This window comes from Lynx rufus, unplaced genomic scaffold (genome assembly GCF_022079265.1).
Source record: "Lynx rufus isolate CCGP_SWC_20201006 ecotype Redwood Valley unplaced genomic scaffold, mLynRuf1.p SCAF_57, whole genome shotgun sequence".
Classification (NCBI taxonomy): Eukaryota; Metazoa; Chordata; class Mammalia; order Carnivora; family Felidae; genus Lynx; species Lynx rufus.
This window is the reverse complement of record NW_025814875.1, coordinates 546,356-564,216: the sequence shown is the minus strand read 5'-3', so window position 1 is coordinate 564,216 and position 17,861 is coordinate 546,356. Positions and strand designations below refer to the sequence as shown.

The following is a 17,861-nucleotide window of genomic DNA, read 5'->3' as shown; positions in this document are numbered from 1 at the left end:
GCCACTGCTGTCCCCAAGACAGGAGAGCACGGGAGCCCCAGCGTCCTGGAGCAGCTGGGGCGGGGCCCTGAACAGAACCGGGGTCCCTGGAGGCTCGTGCAGCCCCTCCGAGGGCACCAACCCCAGGGGCCCCCGAAGGGCTGTGACTCACCCTCCAGGAGCTCCACCGGGGTCCCACAGAGAATATGGGAGAACTGCCCTCAGAGCGCTCTGAACCCTCCAGAATGCCCTGCTCCTAACAAGGCCGGTCCTTGGGGCCAACTGGCCGGCCAGAGCCCATCCGGCCAGGCTGGGCTGGTATCAGAAGGGACCCCCACCCGGCTCCGGCCCCTCCCGCCATCCTGCCCACCTACGGGGGAAGGGAGGGCAGAGAGACGCAAGTGGGGCCACGGTGCAGGGGCCCGCGCTCGCCTGTCACAGGACGAAGGCCCTTCCTCCCTCCCCGCATCACTACGTCACAAGGGGCCTCTGACGCGGCTCCTGTCACCCCGTGTGGCACACCTGCCATCAAGAACAGTGACGGGGCCAAACAGCCTGATGTGAAGAGAGTGAGCAGAACCAGACAAGGCGGGGATGCTGGACACTCTGACCGAAATTTAAAAGAACTCAGGGCTCTGACGGGCAGAGAGCACGGCACGCGGTGCCAGGCGGGCAACATGAGCAGAGAGCTGGAGGCCCCAAGGAAGAACCAAAAAGAAATGACAGAGACATTGAAATGACAAAACACCACGAAAGAAATGAAAAGGCTCCCAAAGGGCCTGTTCGTAGGACGGACACGGCCGAGGAGACAGCCTGGGAGCTGGGGGGCGCGTCCGCAGACTGGGGTCGACGGGAGAACGGACCATCTGCGGAGCGAGGGCAAGTGCGCCAGGGGACGACAGAGAAACAGGAGCAGGATGTCCCCAGATTAGAGTCAGACACCAAACCACAGAGAACACCTAGCAAAATAAACTCCAAGAAACCGTAACTTGGCAGGACGTTCCCAAATTACAGCAAACTGAAGGTGAAGGAAAAATCCAGAGAGAAGCCCGAGGAAAACACCTGACCCACATCACTGCCTCCTCAGAAACCACACAAGGAAGACGTGAGTGGAGGGAAACGTTTGCGGTCTGGAGAGAAAACCACCGAGCTCGAATTCTCCTCTGCAAAATCAGCCTCACAACGAAGGAGAAACGGACTCTCTCAGATGAACAGAAATGGCGGGAACTTGTTGCCAGGGGACTTGCCTCGCAGAAGAAAGTTAAGTTCTTTAGGCAGAAAAAAACGATATAGGTCAGAAACTCAGACCCGGAAGACGGGGCAGGGGAAGTCAAACACAGAACTTTATTTTTCGTATTCTGATCGATCCACCAGATAACCGCTCGTTCAAGATACTAACACCAGTGACGTGTTCGCTGATGTGTGCGTGTTGTGTGCACGTGCTCTGTGCGCCCCACACGATGACAGTGGCGACACAGGGACGGACGCAGGAAGTGAGAAGGCTTCGCTGTCTAAGGCACGCACCCACCTGTGGAGCAGCACAGCATGACTTTAAAGTGAACCTGGATTAGCGGGAAAGGTGTGTTGCAAACTCCAGGACACTTAAAAAAAAAAAAAAAAAGGCTGATACCTTAAAAGAGAAAATGGAAAGCTGTAAGATGCTCGACGAAAACCACGAGAGGAAGGGGAGCCCGGCTGGCTGTTGGTAGAGCACGCAACTCTCGATCTCGAGGCTGTGACTTCAAGCCCCACGTTGCGTGTTGAGATCACTTAAAAAAATAAAATAAAATAAAACCACAAAATGCAGAAAAAGAGTGGAAGACAAAAACAGGACTAACTGCGTGTTGTCTTCAGGAACCCGCTTCAAACGTAAGCACTTACAGATTAAAAGTAAATGGAGGGGCGCCTGGGCGGCTCAGCCTGTTGAGCGTCCGACTTCACTCGGCTCAGGTCACGATCTCATAGTTCGCGAGTTCGCACCCTGTGTCGGGCTCTGTGCTGACATCTCGGAGCCTGGAGCCTGTTTTGGATTCCGTGTCTCCCTCTCTCTCTGCCCCTCCCCCGTTCATACGCTGTCTCTCTCTCAAAAAGAAGCATTTTTAAAAAAAGGTAAATGGAGAAAAACACACCGTGCTAACGCTAATCAAAAGAAAGCAGGAGCAGTTGTATGATTTTCAGACAGAGCCAACTTCAAAAGAAAGGAAGTCGTGAGGGATAAAGAAGGCATTTCATAATGAGACGAGGTCAAGTCTCCAAGAAGACAACAGTTCTTAACGCATATACCCGATCAGCAGTGTCGGTAAAACCACAGGAAAAATAGAAGAACAAACTACTGTGGTCTGAGACTTTGATACCCTGGGTCAGAAATGAAAGGAGCCAGGGGCACCTGGGGGGCTCAGTTGGTTGAGCATCTGACTTTGGCTCAGGTCACGATCTCACTGTTTGTGGGTTCGAGCCCCGCGTCGGGCTCTGTGCCGACAGCTCGGAGCCTGGAGCCTGCTTCGGATTCTGAGTCTCCCTCTCTCTCTGCCCCTCCCCCACTTGCACTCTCTGTCTCTCAAAAAGTGAATAAACATTAAAATAATTAATTTTTAAAACTCTGAAAGAATAATAAAAACCTCCTGAAATTAATAAGTGATTACAGCAAGGTTACAGGATATAAGACTAATATACAAAAATCAACTGTTTTCCTGTATACCGACAATGACCAAGCGGAATTTGAAATTAAAAACACATTACCGTTTACACTGGCACCCAAGAAGATGAAACACTTAGATATAAATCTAAAAACGTAGAGAGTATCTGTGAGGAAAACTATAAAACGGGCTAATGAAATCAAAGAAGAATAAAATTACGGAGATAGTCCATGTTCGTGGGCAGGAAGACTCAGTATTGTCCAGAGGTCAGTTCTTCCAAAATCGATCTATAGACGCAATGAAACCCCAACCAAAATCCCAGCCAGTTATTCTGTGGCTATCAACAAACTGATTCTCAAGTTTAAATGAAGAGGCAAAAGACTCAAATTCTCCACGATACTGAAGAAGACCAAAGCCGGAGGACTAATACTACCCGACTTGGAGACTCAGTACAGTGTAAAGCTGCAGCCGTCAAAACGGTGTGACACCAAGAGTAAGAACAGACACATACGTGGATGGAACAGAGTGAAGAGCTCAGAAACAACCCCCCATGAATACGACCCATCAATCTTTGACAGAGCAGCCAAGGTGGTACAAAGGAGCCAAGACAGTCTCTCCAACAAATGGTGCCGGAACAGCTGGCCGTCCACGTGCAGATTAACGAATTTAGATGCGGACCTTACGCCCTTCGCAAAAATCCACTCAAAATGGGCCAGAGACCAAAATGTAAAATGCAAAACTAGAAAACTCCCGGAAGATCACGGAAGAGAAAACCCCGATGACCTTGGGTGTGGTGATGCCGTTTTAGATACACCACCAAAGACACAACTCGTGAAAGAAATAACGTTTCACTGGACTTCATTAAAATTAAAACCGTCTGCTCTGTGAAACACACGGTCAAGAAATTAGAAGACAAGCCACAGACCGGGAGAAAACGTTTGCACGAGACACATCTGACAAAGGACTGTTATGCAAAACACACAAAGAACTCTTAAAACTCAACGATAAGAAAACGGACGATCCATTACAAGTGGGCCAAACACCTTAACAGACGCCCCACCGCGGAAGATACACGACGCCACGTAAGCATACAGAGCGATGTTCCACGTCACAGGTCACCGGGGAAACGCAAACGAAAACATGAGGGAGCCACCACCACGCATCTGGAAGAATGGCCAAAATCTGGAACCACGACGACACCAGACGCCGACGGGGACGTGCAGCGACAGGAACCCCCATTCTCCGCTGGCGGGAACATGGGGCGGCCCCTTGGGAAGACAGTCGGCAGTTTCTGACAAAAGCGCACACACTCTTACACACAATCCGGCAATCACGCTCCGTGCCGTTTACCCAAAGGAGCTGAAAACTCACGTCCACACGAAAACCTGCACGCGGATGTCTACGGCAGCTTTGTTCATAATCGCCGAAACTTGGGAGCAACGAAGATGTCCTTCAGCGGGTGAGTGGATTAATAAACCGTCTCCATCTACACAACGGAATATGACTCAGCACTAAAAACAAATGAGCCATGAGGCTCAAAAGACACGGAGGAAACTTAAATGCGTATTACTCGGCGCAAGAAGTCAATCTGAAAAGGCCAACCCCCTATGATTCCAACAAAATCGACATTCCGGACAGAGCAAGAGCGCGGAGAAATTTTGGGCCAGAGAAAACACTCTGCATAGTACTCTGCTGGATGTGTGTCATATGTGTGTCCAGACGCACAGAACCCACACCACCAAGAGTGACCCTAACGTAAGCCGTGGACTCTGGGTCGTTACAATTAACACAGGCTCATCCTTGGTAAAAGATGTTCCTCTCTGGTGATAACGGGGGTGGGGGTACACATGTGTGGGGAAAGGGATGTATAAAGATCTCTAGCTTCCTCTCAAGTTTACCGTCACCCTAAAGCCTCCCTTAAAAAATTAAGTATTAAAAAAAAAGACAGGGCGCCTGGGTGGCCGGGTTGAGTGTCTGACCAGCTCAGGTCATGGTCTGGTGGTTTGTTAGTCCAAGCCCCAGTTCATCCAAGTTTTGGATCCTCTGTCTCCCTCTCTCTGCCCTCCCGGTTTGTGCTCTCTCTCAACAATAAATAAAATACCTAAAAACTAAAAATTTAAATAAAAATTAAAAAAAAAAGACAATGCAGTTAAAAGCGGACAAAGGATCTGAGCAGAGTTCTTTCCGAAGATCCCCAAGTGGCCCATAGGCACATGAAGCTTCCTGATATTGTTAGTCACCAGGGAAATGCACGTCACAACCACGAGCCCGTACTTCACCACCAACGACGGCGAGAACCACAAGGAGGGTAACGGGCTCCGGTGAGGATGTGGGGACCACGCCGCAGGTCCTCACATAAACCCAGCGTTCCCAGACGACCCGGCAGTTCCGCTCCAGGTACGTACCCAACAGGGACAACCACACGTCCCCCGTGGGCCCGGTGCCCCGGCAGCACCGCTCACAGCAACCACAAAGAGAAACAGCCCACATGTGCGTCACCAGAAGAGCGGACACACAGAACGTGGTCTCTCCGAACAACGGAGCGTTTTCCACAATAAAGAGAAACGAAGCGCTAACAGCTGCCAGAACACAGACGGACCGGAAAACGTCTGCTCGGTGGAAGGAGCCAGGCAGGCACCAAGTCTCCCACGCGGGAGGCCATTTACACGAAACGTCCAGGGCAGGCAAACCCACAGCCACAAAAAGTGAATTAGTGGACACGGGGCCGCGGGGAAATGGCAAGAGGTTGCTAGCGGCTTTCTTTTCGGGGTGACGGAACTGCCCCGTAACTGACCACGGTGACGGCTGTCCAACCGTGAGGATGTACTAAAAACCACTGCGCTGTACATTTTAAATGGGTGAGTTGGACGGTCCAGGAGTTGTATCTCAACAAAGCATTTCTTAAAAACACAAACACACACGAGCCCACCTCCCCTCCCCTCTCCCTCACTCGAGCCCGCGCCCTGGGGCAACCCTGGGGGCCCGGGGAGGGGGCTGGCTCCCCGGGGAGACTGTTGGATGGGCAGCCTGGGGGCCCGGAGACCCCAGACAAGGACTCTTCCCGAGCCGGTCTGTTTCTGCAGAACTCGACCATCTGACCTCACAGAGTCAAGCGAATTAAAACACACCACAGGTGTGAAAACATTTGGCACGCTATGAGCCACACGACAGGCGCTTTCTGCGAGCTAGAAAAACAACCAAGTACCTGAAAGGACCTTGACAAAGACCCTCGTAAATGTAAGGCAGCTTTGCAATTTCATATATAAAATTATAACACGTCATCAGAAATAACCCACGATCAGTTTCATACGTTGCTTTCCAAAGACTCACTTGAGCTCAGTGCCCCACTGTTTGAAAGAGAAATTACTGGAATTGGGGTGCCCTGCGGCTGGCTGGTGAGCTGCTTGCTCCAGCTCTCCGGGGGCGGTTTCCACAGCGAGGACATTTCTGGCTTTTTCTGCAGAGGCATCTGGGTGCGGGTAAATTACATCTGAAAGACAGGCAAACAAACGTCAGTTCCTCAGAGCTCCCACGTGGGACGCGGCATGCTACAGGGTACTCGTAACGTCACCTGCACGACAGGGTGCAGCTTGTGCAGCCGCGGTCACCTAGAGTACTTCTGTGTTTGTCACAGAAAGGCCGTGACATGCCTCAAGGCACCACGTGCCCGGGACAGGAGAGCCAGGGTCCCCTCCGTGGTCCTGCAGATCAGCGAGCTGGCACAGAGCCGTGGCCCAGCACGCTCACCGCAGTAATAAGGAACAACCCCTGGGACAGGCCAGTAGGGTGAAAAAGCAAAGTACAGATCAGCTTACACTACCACTCTCTCCCCGAGAAAACAGGGGAATAGGAGTATCCTGCACACATTTGCTAATATCTGCAATCGTGACCCTGAGACAACAGGCGTGCACCTCCCAGGGGAGCGGCTCACTAAAGTCACAGAAGCACTGATGCTAAATCATGACCAGATTTCAGAATAGCTTTAAAATGGAAGCTTCTGAAGTACTGAAGGTTGAAACAGTACGATGTCTGGGATTTCCTTTAAAATAACTATATTTGGTTATTTAAGAAATAATAACATTCAGGGGCGCCTGGGTGGCTCAGTCGGTTAAGCGACCGACTTCAGCTCAGGTCACGACCTCACGGTTCGTGAGTTCGAGCCCCACATCAGGCTCTGTGCTGACAGCTTGGAGCTTGCTTCGGATTCTGTGTGTGTGTGTGTCTCTCTCTCTGCCCCTCCCCTGCTCGTGCTCTGTGTCTGTCTCAAAAATAAATAAAAACATTAAAAAAAAAAAAGAAATAATAACATTTGCTTCAAATAACACAAAGTGGGCAGGGCTGTCCATGAACCAGCGCAGGTCCAGGAAATATTAATTGTGGCAATTACCCAGTAAACACGGGGATGGTATTATAGTATTCTCTCTTTGTGTAAAAATTCCAATAAAAACTTATTTTTTTGAAGAACCTTCTTTTAAACATATATTTACTTTTGAGAAAGAAAGAGGGAGAAGCCCAAGCAGGCTCCCCACTGCCAGTGCAGAGCCCTACACGGGGCTCGAACTCACAAACCGTGAGCTCATGACCTGAGCCAAGGTCAAGAGTCAGACGCTTAAACGACTGAGCCACCGAGGTGCCCCAATAAAAACTTATTCTCAAGATCTGACAAAAACGTACCCGACTACAAATACTCTGTACTCTCCCACACGGCACCCTTCTTTCTGAGAACAGGGCATCGGGGCATGTTTGCAAACAGAAGCGAGCCAGATACAGTTGGCTCTACGCTGCCCTTTCCTGAAGTGCCTGCACACTGCCATTATCAACCGTTCTTCTCCGTGAAAGCAAACTCAGAACGGCCTGCTGAACATGGACGTCCAGGAAAAGGCCGCTTCTGGTCAGGGGAGTGCAGGACCGGAGAGGCTCGGGCCGGGTGTCGGTGGAGCTCACAGAGCACGCGTGCAGGGAACGCGGGGCCGCAGGCCCTGGGCTCTCGCTGTGCAGACGGCTCACTGACTGACCTCGGCAGCCTGAGAAGAGCTCTGAGTGTGACACAAAGAAGGACGGTTGTGTGCCCTTCCAGGGAACGTGGCTCCGGCCCCGAGGGTCAGCACGCGGCTCGAGCAGGGTTCTGAGCAGGCAAAGCGGGAGGGGTGTCGGGAGACAGAAAACACGTGGGCTGGCAACGGCTTACGCGACTCCGGGAAGGCAGCCAGAAGTTGCCGGTGACCACGGATTCCCACCTCTTGGTTCCAAATTACTGCCACGTGGCGAATGCCACGTGCTCAGGGTACCTCAGACAAGACCAAGCACCTGCCCCCCACGGGAACCCATCTCAGGAAGAGACACAGAATAACAAGACATCAAGCAGGATGCACTGAGCCCCTGGCCTCCAGGGCCCTACGGTCCCCAAAGACGCATTCCCGGAGGATCTCGTCCTAGGCTCCAACCGCCGCCTTCCTCTTCACTCTTTATAGACCGGAGTCCCCCTAAGATTTCACCTGGAAAGAGTTCCAGTAAACAAACAAGTTCAAACACTATTAACCGGGCCCAGTCCCCTGTACCTGCCTCATCTATTAAGACACTGAGCCCAGAGCCAGGGCCGGAGAGAAGGAGCCTGTGCCCTGGAAGACGGACACAGCAGGTGCAGCGACCACAGCTGTGAGAAGGCACCTCTGTTCCTCCAGAGCGGGGGACGCGGAAGCCTGGGCTCCCCTGATGGGGGGGCTTCCACACACGCTCGGGGAGGGCACCACAGGCCGGGCCAGGGGGTGAACACAGCACGCTGCACCCATGTCCACGACGAGCTGGCCGCCTCTCCTTCCTGTGCAGGCTGGGGGAGCGAGGAGAACAGCCCCTGTGGGCGCAGAGCATGCCTGGCCCGCACCGGAAACCTTCCCGAGGAGCTCTGGGCCCCGGGGCCCGGCTGGAGCAAAGGGCCGGGGGCCGGAGAGGGCACTGGCAGAACAGACCGACGCTGCAAGTCATTACCGAACGTGAAAAAGAAGCAGTTTCCCAGGTTTGGCTGTTCTTGTCAGTTTGCCTTGTTTTCGATGTTTAGAAGACAGCGGGAGATTTACTAAATTCAGAGCGAGCGGCTGGCTTTGCGTCCACACGAGTCCTCACATCAGCATTCAGGAACCGCCTCGAGGACACAAACTAGGTCACAGCAGCATTTCCTTGAAGTCCTGAATGGCAGTGAGCGGACCCACCAGCTGGCGCAGGGTCCTGCGGCTTCGCTCGGGAGGGACGGTCGGCGCGTTCAGACATTTTCTGTTCCTTTCAGACGCTTCCATGCGCCTTCGTGGTGGCCCCGGCTTCCCGGACCTGGAGCCCTGGGCCCATGGGCCACTCGGACGTGTCCCGACAGCGGCCGCCCTCCTCTCCCACTCCTGGCCTGCTGCCCCGTCCGTGAAAGCGGGCAAAGCGATGGGAAAAGGCCATTCCCACAGGTGACGGAGCAGACGCTGCAGGAGAGACAGCTCTGTGGGAGCGGGACAGCGGGGTCTTGGCAGGAAAAGCCTCTTCCCGCGCCATCGAGCGAGTCTCCGGACTGAGCAGCGGCGGTCGGCGGCCACAGAAAGACCTGGGAGCAGAGTGTCCACCCAGGCACCAACGCGGAGGGGCTCTCAGGGCCCCCGGGGGGGCTGGTCCACACGTCTGGGTTGGCTGCTCCCACGGCAGACAGAAGTCTCGTGAACAGTAGAGAAGACGGGCCCAGTGACGCCTGGGAACCAGACGAACAACAAGCGAACGACCGGCGGATGAAGAGCCGGCACGGGAGGGCCCGGGGGCTCACGCGCCTGCCCTCTGACCTGCGTGTCCTGCCACCTCCCTCTGAGAGACCCCTGAGTCTCGGGGGAGGCCCCACACCCGGCCGATGGCTCCTCTCTCTGGTCTGCACCACCTCCCCTCTCCTGCAAGACGCTCAGACCCCACCCTCGCCAACACCCCCCAGCTCACCTCTCCCACCCTCCCCAACGCCCCACCAGCTTACCTCTCCCCCCAACACCCCTCCAGCTCACCTGCCCCCTTCCCCACACTCACCTCCCACCCTCCACAGTAACACCTCCCAGCTCACCTCCCCCACCCTCCCCAACACCCCCCCAGCTCACCTCCCCCCTTCCCACCAACACCCACCCCCCACAATAACACCCCCCAGCTCACCTCCCCCCTTCCCACCAACACCCACCCCCCACAGTAACACCCCCCAGCTCACCTCACGCACCCTCCCCAACACCCACCTCCCACCCCCCACAGTAACACCCCCCCAGCTCACCTCCCCCACCCTCCCCAACGCCCCCCCAGCTCACCTCCCCCACCCTCCCCAACACCCCCCCAGCTCACCTCCCCCCTTCCCACCAACACCCACCCCCCACAATAACACCCCCCAGCTCACCTCCCCCCTTCCCACCAACACCCACCCCCCACAGTAACACCCCCCAGCTCACCTCACGCACCCTCCCCAACACCCCACCAGCTTACCTCTCCCCCCAACACCCCTCCAGCTCACCTCCCCCCTTCCCAACACTCACCTCCCACCCTCCACAGTAACACCCCCCAGCTCACCTCCCCCACCCTCCCCAACACCCCCCCAGCTCACCTCCCCCCTTCCCACCAACACCCACCCCCCACAATAACACCCCCCAGCTCACCTCCCCCCTTCCCACCAACACCCACCCCCCACAATAACACCCTCCAGCTCACCTCACGCACCCTCCCCAACACCCACCTCCCACCCCCCACAGTAACACCCCCCCAGCTCACCTCCCCCACCCTCCCCAACACCCCCCCAGCTCACCTCCCCCCCTTCCCACCAACACCCACCCCCCACAATAACACCCCCCAGCTCACCTCACCCACCCTCCCCAACACCCACCTCCCACCCCCCACAGTAACACCCCCCCAGCCCACCTCCCCCCACCCTCCCCAACACCCCACCAGCTTACCTCTCCCCCCAACACCCCTCCAGCTCACCTCCCCCCTTCCCAACACTCACCTCCCACCCTCCACAGTAACACCTCCCAGCTCACCTCCCCCACCCTCCCCAACACCCACCTCCCACCCCCCACAGTAACACCCCCCCAGCCCACCTCCCCCCACCCTCCCCAACACCCCACCAGCTTACCTCTCCCCCCAACACCCCCCCAGCTCACCTCCCCCCCTTCCCACCAACACCCACCCCCCACAATAACACCCCCCAGCTCACCTCACTCACCCTCCCCAACACCCACCTCCCACCCCCCACAGTAACACCCCCCCAGCCCACCTCCCCCCACCCTCCCCAGCCCACCTGCACCCCATCTGCCCGCAGCCCCAAGGAGGCTCCTCCCAGGTACACCTGGAATCCAACCTCCGGCACGCACTCCCTTTCCCGATCTGATTTGAGAAATCCCGTTTAGAGCAGAAGTCGCAGAGAGCGTCCCGTTCACAGACGCGGAAGCGCCGTCAGCCCTCAGTCCTGAGGGCTTTCCCCGCAGGGACAGGCTGCCTCTCAGACACGGCGTGGAGTACCGCGACTGGTGGCATCCTGCGGACGGGATCAGAGAAGCACAGCTGCTGGGGTCACCTCGCGGGGCGGACAGCTCAAGTGAGCACGTGGACCTGGGGTGGCTCCACAGGGCCGGGGGCGCATCGGCGTGCGCCCGGGCCCGTGGCACAGGCTGTGGGGCTCCTCCGAGCCGCTGACGGCTGCCCGCCCCACGAGCCCCCTCCGAGAGGGAAACGTGCGGTCCCGTCTGTTCTGCCACTTTCCGCAAGATACGCCCCCGTCCGCAGACGGGCACCCGGGCCGCACACAGTCTGGCATCCCTGCTCATCTGCCGATCGGTTTACGCGGGACAGAAGCGAGAACGAGCCGGGCGCGCCGCTCACCACGAGCTCTCAGCTGTTCGTGGGGCCTCCTGCGGGTCCAGCCGCCTCACGCCCCACGGCCGGGAAGGTCTCCGCAAAGCATGCCTTCGTGCTGAAACTAGGTCTCGGTCGCGCGAGCACAGAGACGCGCAGAGCCGTGCCTGAGGCACGGCGCGCTTCCGGAGGCCAGGCCCCGGGGTGGAGGCAGGAGAGGAGACGGATGCAGCCAGGCCGTCCCCTCGTCCCGCAGCCGGGCTGACCTGAAGCTGCAGACCCCAGGCACGAGAACAGACTCTCACCCGGAAGACGAGAGCCCCAGAAAGCAAACCTCGGCGATCGCGGGACGGTGCGCGCCGCCTCTCCGAGCTCACCGCGGCCTTCCCTCCCTTACGACGCCGGTTCTGATCGGGCCACGTGCTCAGCTCCAACACCTGCTTCCCCACCTCGCTTCCGGCCAGGGGAGGCCACGTGGCAGCGTCCCAGCTCCTGAGGCTCGGGCGGAGGGCTCCCTCCTGACACGGGGCCGCCCCCCCCCCCCCGCCGCCCCCTCCCCGCCCCCGAGCAGGAAAGCGGATGCAGTCAGGACGGCGAACGCTGTGCCAGGAAGCAGCCCACCGCGAGGCAAACACGTCCCTGTTGGTGAGGTTTCCTGTCGACCGCAGCTGGACGCGATCCGCACCCCAGGCAGCCTGCCGTCTGACCCGCGTAACAGGGCTGCAGGGGGGCCTCCCCTCCCCCACACTCTCCCCGCCGCCCGCCTCTTTCCACCTGCTCTGCCGCAGCCCTCACCGTGACCGCTGTGGTTTCCGGGCCGATCCCAGCCCCCCATCCGGCCGACAGGTCCCTTCCTCACTCGGCACGTCTGACCCATGGCTCACCGTGCTCTTGCTTGTCGAGCCACCGCGGGTCTGGCCCCTGACCGTCCGTCCAGCTTTCTTGGGGCTGGGGGGGGGGTGGAAACTCTTGCCCCCGCTTGGCCTCGGAACCCGGCGCCCGAAACGGCCGCGCCTTCCGCTTCCTGAGGCCAGCCCTGTGCCTCTGAACTGGCCTGGCCTCGCCGGGCCACACACTCCTCGGAAACACAGACCGTGGCTCCATGGTCCCTAAAGGGCAGGTATGCGGCACTGCCCAGAGCACAGGCTGCCGGAGGAGACGGCACCACGCTCTCCGTCCCTCAGACGAGGAGACCAAGGCTCCGAAGGATAGACACGCCCAGGGCCCCAGAGCGAGGTCGGCAAACTTCCTGAAGGCCCAGGTAGCAGTACTATCGGCTCACGAGCCGCGTGGTCTTGGCTGCTGATCGATTCTTGTACAAAAGCGCCAAAGGTGACGTGCAGATGAACTGCAGCTCCAGGAAAACACCTCGCGGCAGGAGACCGGACTCAGGCCGTAAACCCTGGAGGCGCAACACGAACCCGGGCTCCGGGGCTTCTCCCACCCGACGGAGCGGCCTCCCGAGGTGCACCACTGCTTGCCACGGGGAGGTGTCCACGCCCGTGACGCCGCCCCCAGCAGCTCGGGGCCGGGTGGCGCCGGACACCTGGAAATACCCCGGACGGCGGGTGACGAGGCAGAGCGGGACAGCGTCATTCCTCGTGCAGATCAGAGTCCCAAACAACGGTGGCTCCAGCGGCATCACAGGGCGCCCTGCCCACGCCTGCCATCCTGCCCTCGCACACCCGCCTTCCCCGCCCTCGTGCGCTTCATCCTCTGACCAAGCCCTCTCTCTGATGACAAAAAGGCGAAAATACAGCCTCTTCTTGACTTCCCACACGACAAGAGTCTCACAACCGCCCAGCAGTCCAAACTTATCTCTCCGTAGATGCCAAAATCCAGGTCTGCGGTGAGAGTCACGTCCACACGTGGAACTGCCCTGAGGATGCAGCCCCGAGTGCCAAACCCACAGGGAGAGGCGCTCTCGCGCTGCCCCCACGCCCCGCTCGGCCCCCTCTGGCTCCTCAGAGGCAGCTGCTGGGGGCCTCGCTGGACTCCTCCCCCGCCCCAGGTCATCCTCAGGCCCTGGCCTAGACTCCGCTTCCGCGGAGGGGACCCGCTGTGGGCTCCGTCCCATGCACCCCTGCTACCCACACCTCCCGTCCCACGGTTCCCTGACTTTATCTTCACACAGCGTGACTGGAACGTCGCGAGAGGAGGGACCAGGCCCACCCTGCGTGCCCACCCTGCGTGCCCACCCTGCCGAACAAACAAGCAAACGTCAGAGGCCCCGCTTGGCCCCGAACCAAATAAAGAGAACCAGCCGTGGGCTTCAGATGCTTCCTCGGCTCCCCGGCCACAGACGTGGCTCCGAGAAAGGAAGGATTTATGTTACAGACCTACTCCCTCCGGTCTGGCGCCCTGGGTCTGTCAGACCCACTGCGTCCTCAGGACAAAGAACCAGGCGGTGCCTAGCTGGCTCGGTCAGCGGGGCCTGTGACTCTTGATCTCGGGGTTGTGAGTTCAAGCTCCGTGTTAGGTGCACAGATTATAATAAACTTGAACAAAGAAACAGGGGCACAAGGCACCCGCGGCACCAGTCCGCCCGCTTCCCGGCAGCGTTTCCAATGCTCACGTGGCATCCAGGCCGAGCTACGGAGCCTCTTCTCGTCAAAAGTCCTAGAACGGCGGCTCCCAACACCCCAGCCGACACAGAACCGGGCACTAGACGCAGGGACGTCCCTTCGGTGTCGGCGTCCGTGAGAAGCACGCACCGGACAGGCGTGGCCGACGTTCAGCCGTGCCTCACTGACCGGAGCCGAGCTGCAGAAGACACTGTGGTCGGGGAACACGTGGCAGGCGGGACGTCGGGTTTGCAGGGGGAAGACTTGGAGGAGTCCCAGCACCCGTGTCCGAAACGAGGGCCGCGAGGATGCCGGGACCGGCTGCGGCTAGCGGGGGACCAAGCAGGCCCGCGGGCGTCATGAAGCACCGGCCACACGTCTCCGTAGGCGTGAGAAGCGGCCCTCGCTGGCCAGGCTCCGGCGTCGGCGTCTCTGATCGTCAAGACACGCGGGTGCAACGGCCTCGGTGGCCTGCTTCTTCCCGGTGGCCCTCTGCGCCGCGGGGAGACAGGAGCCACGAACACGGCCCGCCCACGCTCTCTGCAGGGATGGTCCGCGAGTAACGGCCACCTGCTGTGTTCCGTGAGGGCCTCCACACCACCAGGCCCGAGAAGACCCTGCAGCCGTAAGTCTGATGTTTGAACGTAAAGCCACGTGACCTCCACACTTTGACTCGCCCAGAGTCGTGGAGATGCCACAGACCTAGAATACGGAATCGCATCTAACGGTCACTCTCCCTCAGGGACGTGACGGTGCCACGGGCCAAGCACGTCGAGAACCAAGTGCACACAAACATGGGTGACCTCGGGCCACGAGCACGTCAGCGGGGCAGACACGAGGTCTGGCCCTGCAGTCAGGACGGGGGTCACGGCCCGCAGACCCCCATCGCCAATCCGCTCAGGGTGCTGGGCACGGACCTCGCTGAGCCCCGAGGTCATTATCGGGTGGAACGGGATTCTGCGCGAGGAAGCACGCAGGCGCCAGGAGTGCCATCGGAGGGGTCATCGCCGTCACTTTTGTTCCGGGCTTCTACGCTGTCCTGCCCTGCCCGGTCACACGGCCACGCCCAAGGAAGTGCCACCGGCCCCCCGCCTCTGACTTACCTGAGTTGTCTCTGGCTACCAGACCCTGCGAGAAGTCCCCCGGGGCCGGGGAGGGCCTGCTGTCCCACGTGGCGGCGTCCAGGCCGTTGCAGTACTCCCACCTCTTCTGCTGGAGCTCCTGCAGCCAGTAGGCCATGAGCTGGCGGTTAGGAGCCTACGAGAGGAAGGAGAGAGCGAGTCAAGGCCAACGACGGGACCGAGGGCCGGGACAAACCACGTCCCGCGAGGACAGACGCACACCCTGCCCCTCGAGGGGAGCGTCAGGAAGAACAGGCCAAGGACATCTCCCCGCCAGGGTGAGCGGCTTTGCTCACCCGGCCAGTAAACAGCACGAACACCAGGAATCCAGCCCTGATGAGAATCTTCCCACATCCCAAGATGACACAACACCCTCCACGGAAGCCTGGAGGACGGCATGGTCTCGCCGCCCTTTCACGCTGCACACACACACGTCCTGTCTCAAGAACTCACACCTCGTGCACGTGTGGCTGCATCCTGGCCGCGTCACATCAAACGACAGTGGTTCCAGCTGATGGCACCTGGAGAGCATACAAATACCTCTGCAGACTGAAAACCGGGCGGCACGTCCAATGGCTAAAACTTTTAACACCAAGGACAGCAAGTGCCAGAAAGGGCACAGGGCAACCAAACCCGTCACAAGCCTCTCTCCCAGCCCCTGCAGACACGGCGAAAGCTGTGCTTGTGCGAGAATGCTCTGATTTAAAGGGAAACATCTGACGGGGGAACAGTCAGTAACCTCGTGAGCATCTCTCACTAAATTCCTGGGCAAAAACAAACGTTAAAGTCACATGTTTTCAACGTCTGACTTACTACTCGTGTTACAAAAACCTGGTCGGGAAGGCACCCAAAACCACCTCGAGGCAACGACTGACTGGGGCTCCTTCCCTTTTGGGGCGCCCGGGAGGCTCAGCCAGTGAGCATCTAACTCTTGGTTTCAGCTCAGGTCATCGTCTTACAGTTTGTGGGTTTGAGCCCCGCATCGGGCTCTGCACTGTGAAGAACCTGCTTGGGATTCTCTCTCTCCCTCTCTCTGCCCCTCCCTCACTCACGCACCCTCGCTCAAAATAATGAACAAGCAAGCATAAATAAGTAAAGAGGATCCAGAAATCACTGAAAGCACCCCGACTTCGATCCCGTGTGCTGCCATCAGGGAGACAGGAGACCGCGAGGGCCCCGCCGTCAGGCGCTCAGACCAGACACAAAAGCGCAGGCTGGCAGGCAGGGCGGCCCCGTCAGTCGAAGCACCGCCTCCATGTCCTCCCTCTGGTCTCCCCGCATGGAGGACTGAACGGAGATCCGACCTGACTCAGCCCGGATTGAATCAGAATCACAAACGAAATCTCTCAGGCGCCCGGGTCCAGTCTGGGTCCGACACGTAACGTTGGTCCCGATCTGCCAGGTCCAGCACAGTGGCCACTGAGCATGCGAAACGCGGCCGGTGCCACACGATCGAAGATGTTTTGGAGACGGTGGATTAAATAACATATATTAAAGCTACCTCATCTGTATCCGAAAACTTACGAGCATCTGTTACGGCTCGTACCGTATTCATGTTGACAGCACTGGTCTAGAGGTAACAGTAAATTCAGTCCGTTTTGAGAGCCAAGGTTGGCAGAAACCCAGGGGGTGGGCAGTGGCCTCAAGGACTGGAACGCAGGCCAAAGGCAGCAGGTTCCTGAGTGTGGGGCAGCCACCACTGCTCCTCCCAAGGACACTATGACTTGAGAAGGCTTCTCAGTTCTTTACCTACAGAGATGCCAACACTCTTCAGGGACCACAACAACAGGCCCGGCTCATCTGGCTCACAGATGCCCTTCCTGGACGGGGCAGCAGGACCCCCAAGTGATGTGGTGTCACAGAACACCCCAGCGAGTCTGTCACCAGGGTCTCACCGCTGAGCTCCAGCCCCGCTGGTGACGAACGAGCCAGTCGGTACTAAAGCCTATCGCCACCACATCTGCCAAGCACCCACCCACCGGCCAGAGGGGTGGGGAGCAGGACTGGGAGAGAGTGGGTATCTGCCCCACACCACCCCCAATTTAAATGCTCTGACCCCAAATTCTGGAGAGCCACACGGGCATTCCAATCATGCTGCAAGGGGCAGAGCCCAGGCTCGGCTCAGCACACAGAAGGTGCCTGCATGAGACATGTGACCACCATCAGTCTGAAGACTCACGGGAACCACACCGAGTCTCCCAGAACACCGGTCTCTGTGACCCCTACACGTCCCTCAAAGCCCAGCACAGATGCTACCTCCAGAGCTCACACCAGCACGCACCCGAGGTGAGCTTCCCACGGAGGCGGGCGCACTCCTTTCGTGTCCCTCGTTAGTCTGCCCTAGCTGCTCCCGCGGGCCTCTGTCCCCAGACCTCCACCAGCCCCAAACCCAGAAGCCCCCACGCCTGAGGGAGCAGGGCCCCACCTGTCCCTTCCCCTGGACCCCGGGACGCTCCCCACCCAGCCTGTCTCTGTCCCCAGGGCTCAGAACTGTCCCGCATTAATCGGTCCAAGTGAATTCATTTCAACACGTGCTCACTCAGGGCCCACGCTCCTGGCAGGGGGCGTGCTACTGGGGGAGGGGCGGGTCTCAGGCCTTGTCCCCCAGCCACATTCCCCTACCCCCCGGATCCCAGCCCTTCGCTCCCCTGGTAAAGGGTCCCCGCCCATCAAAGCACACCCTCGCCTGCTTGGACTCCGTGACCTTCCTGGAGACCTAT

General features: G+C 58.5%; 1 protein-coding gene across 3 annotated transcripts in view; it reads right to left on the bottom strand.

Annotated features, from left to right (window-relative positions):
- Nucleotides 1-17,861, bottom strand: part of TBC1D2B (TBC1 domain family member 2B) — a 71,606-nt gene that overhangs the window by 40,753 nt on the left and 12,992 nt on the right. For all 3 annotated transcript variants that reach the window (XM_047101115.1, XM_047101116.1, XM_047101117.1), the window contains exons 2-3: nucleotides 15,124-15,277; nucleotides 5,946-6,105 (exon numbers count right to left, since the gene is read on the bottom strand). In XM_047101115.1, the coding sequence (XP_046957071.1) occupies nucleotides 5,946-6,105; nucleotides 15,124-15,277 (314 nt within the window). The remainder of the gene's footprint in view (nucleotides 1-5,945; nucleotides 6,106-15,123; nucleotides 15,278-17,861) is intronic.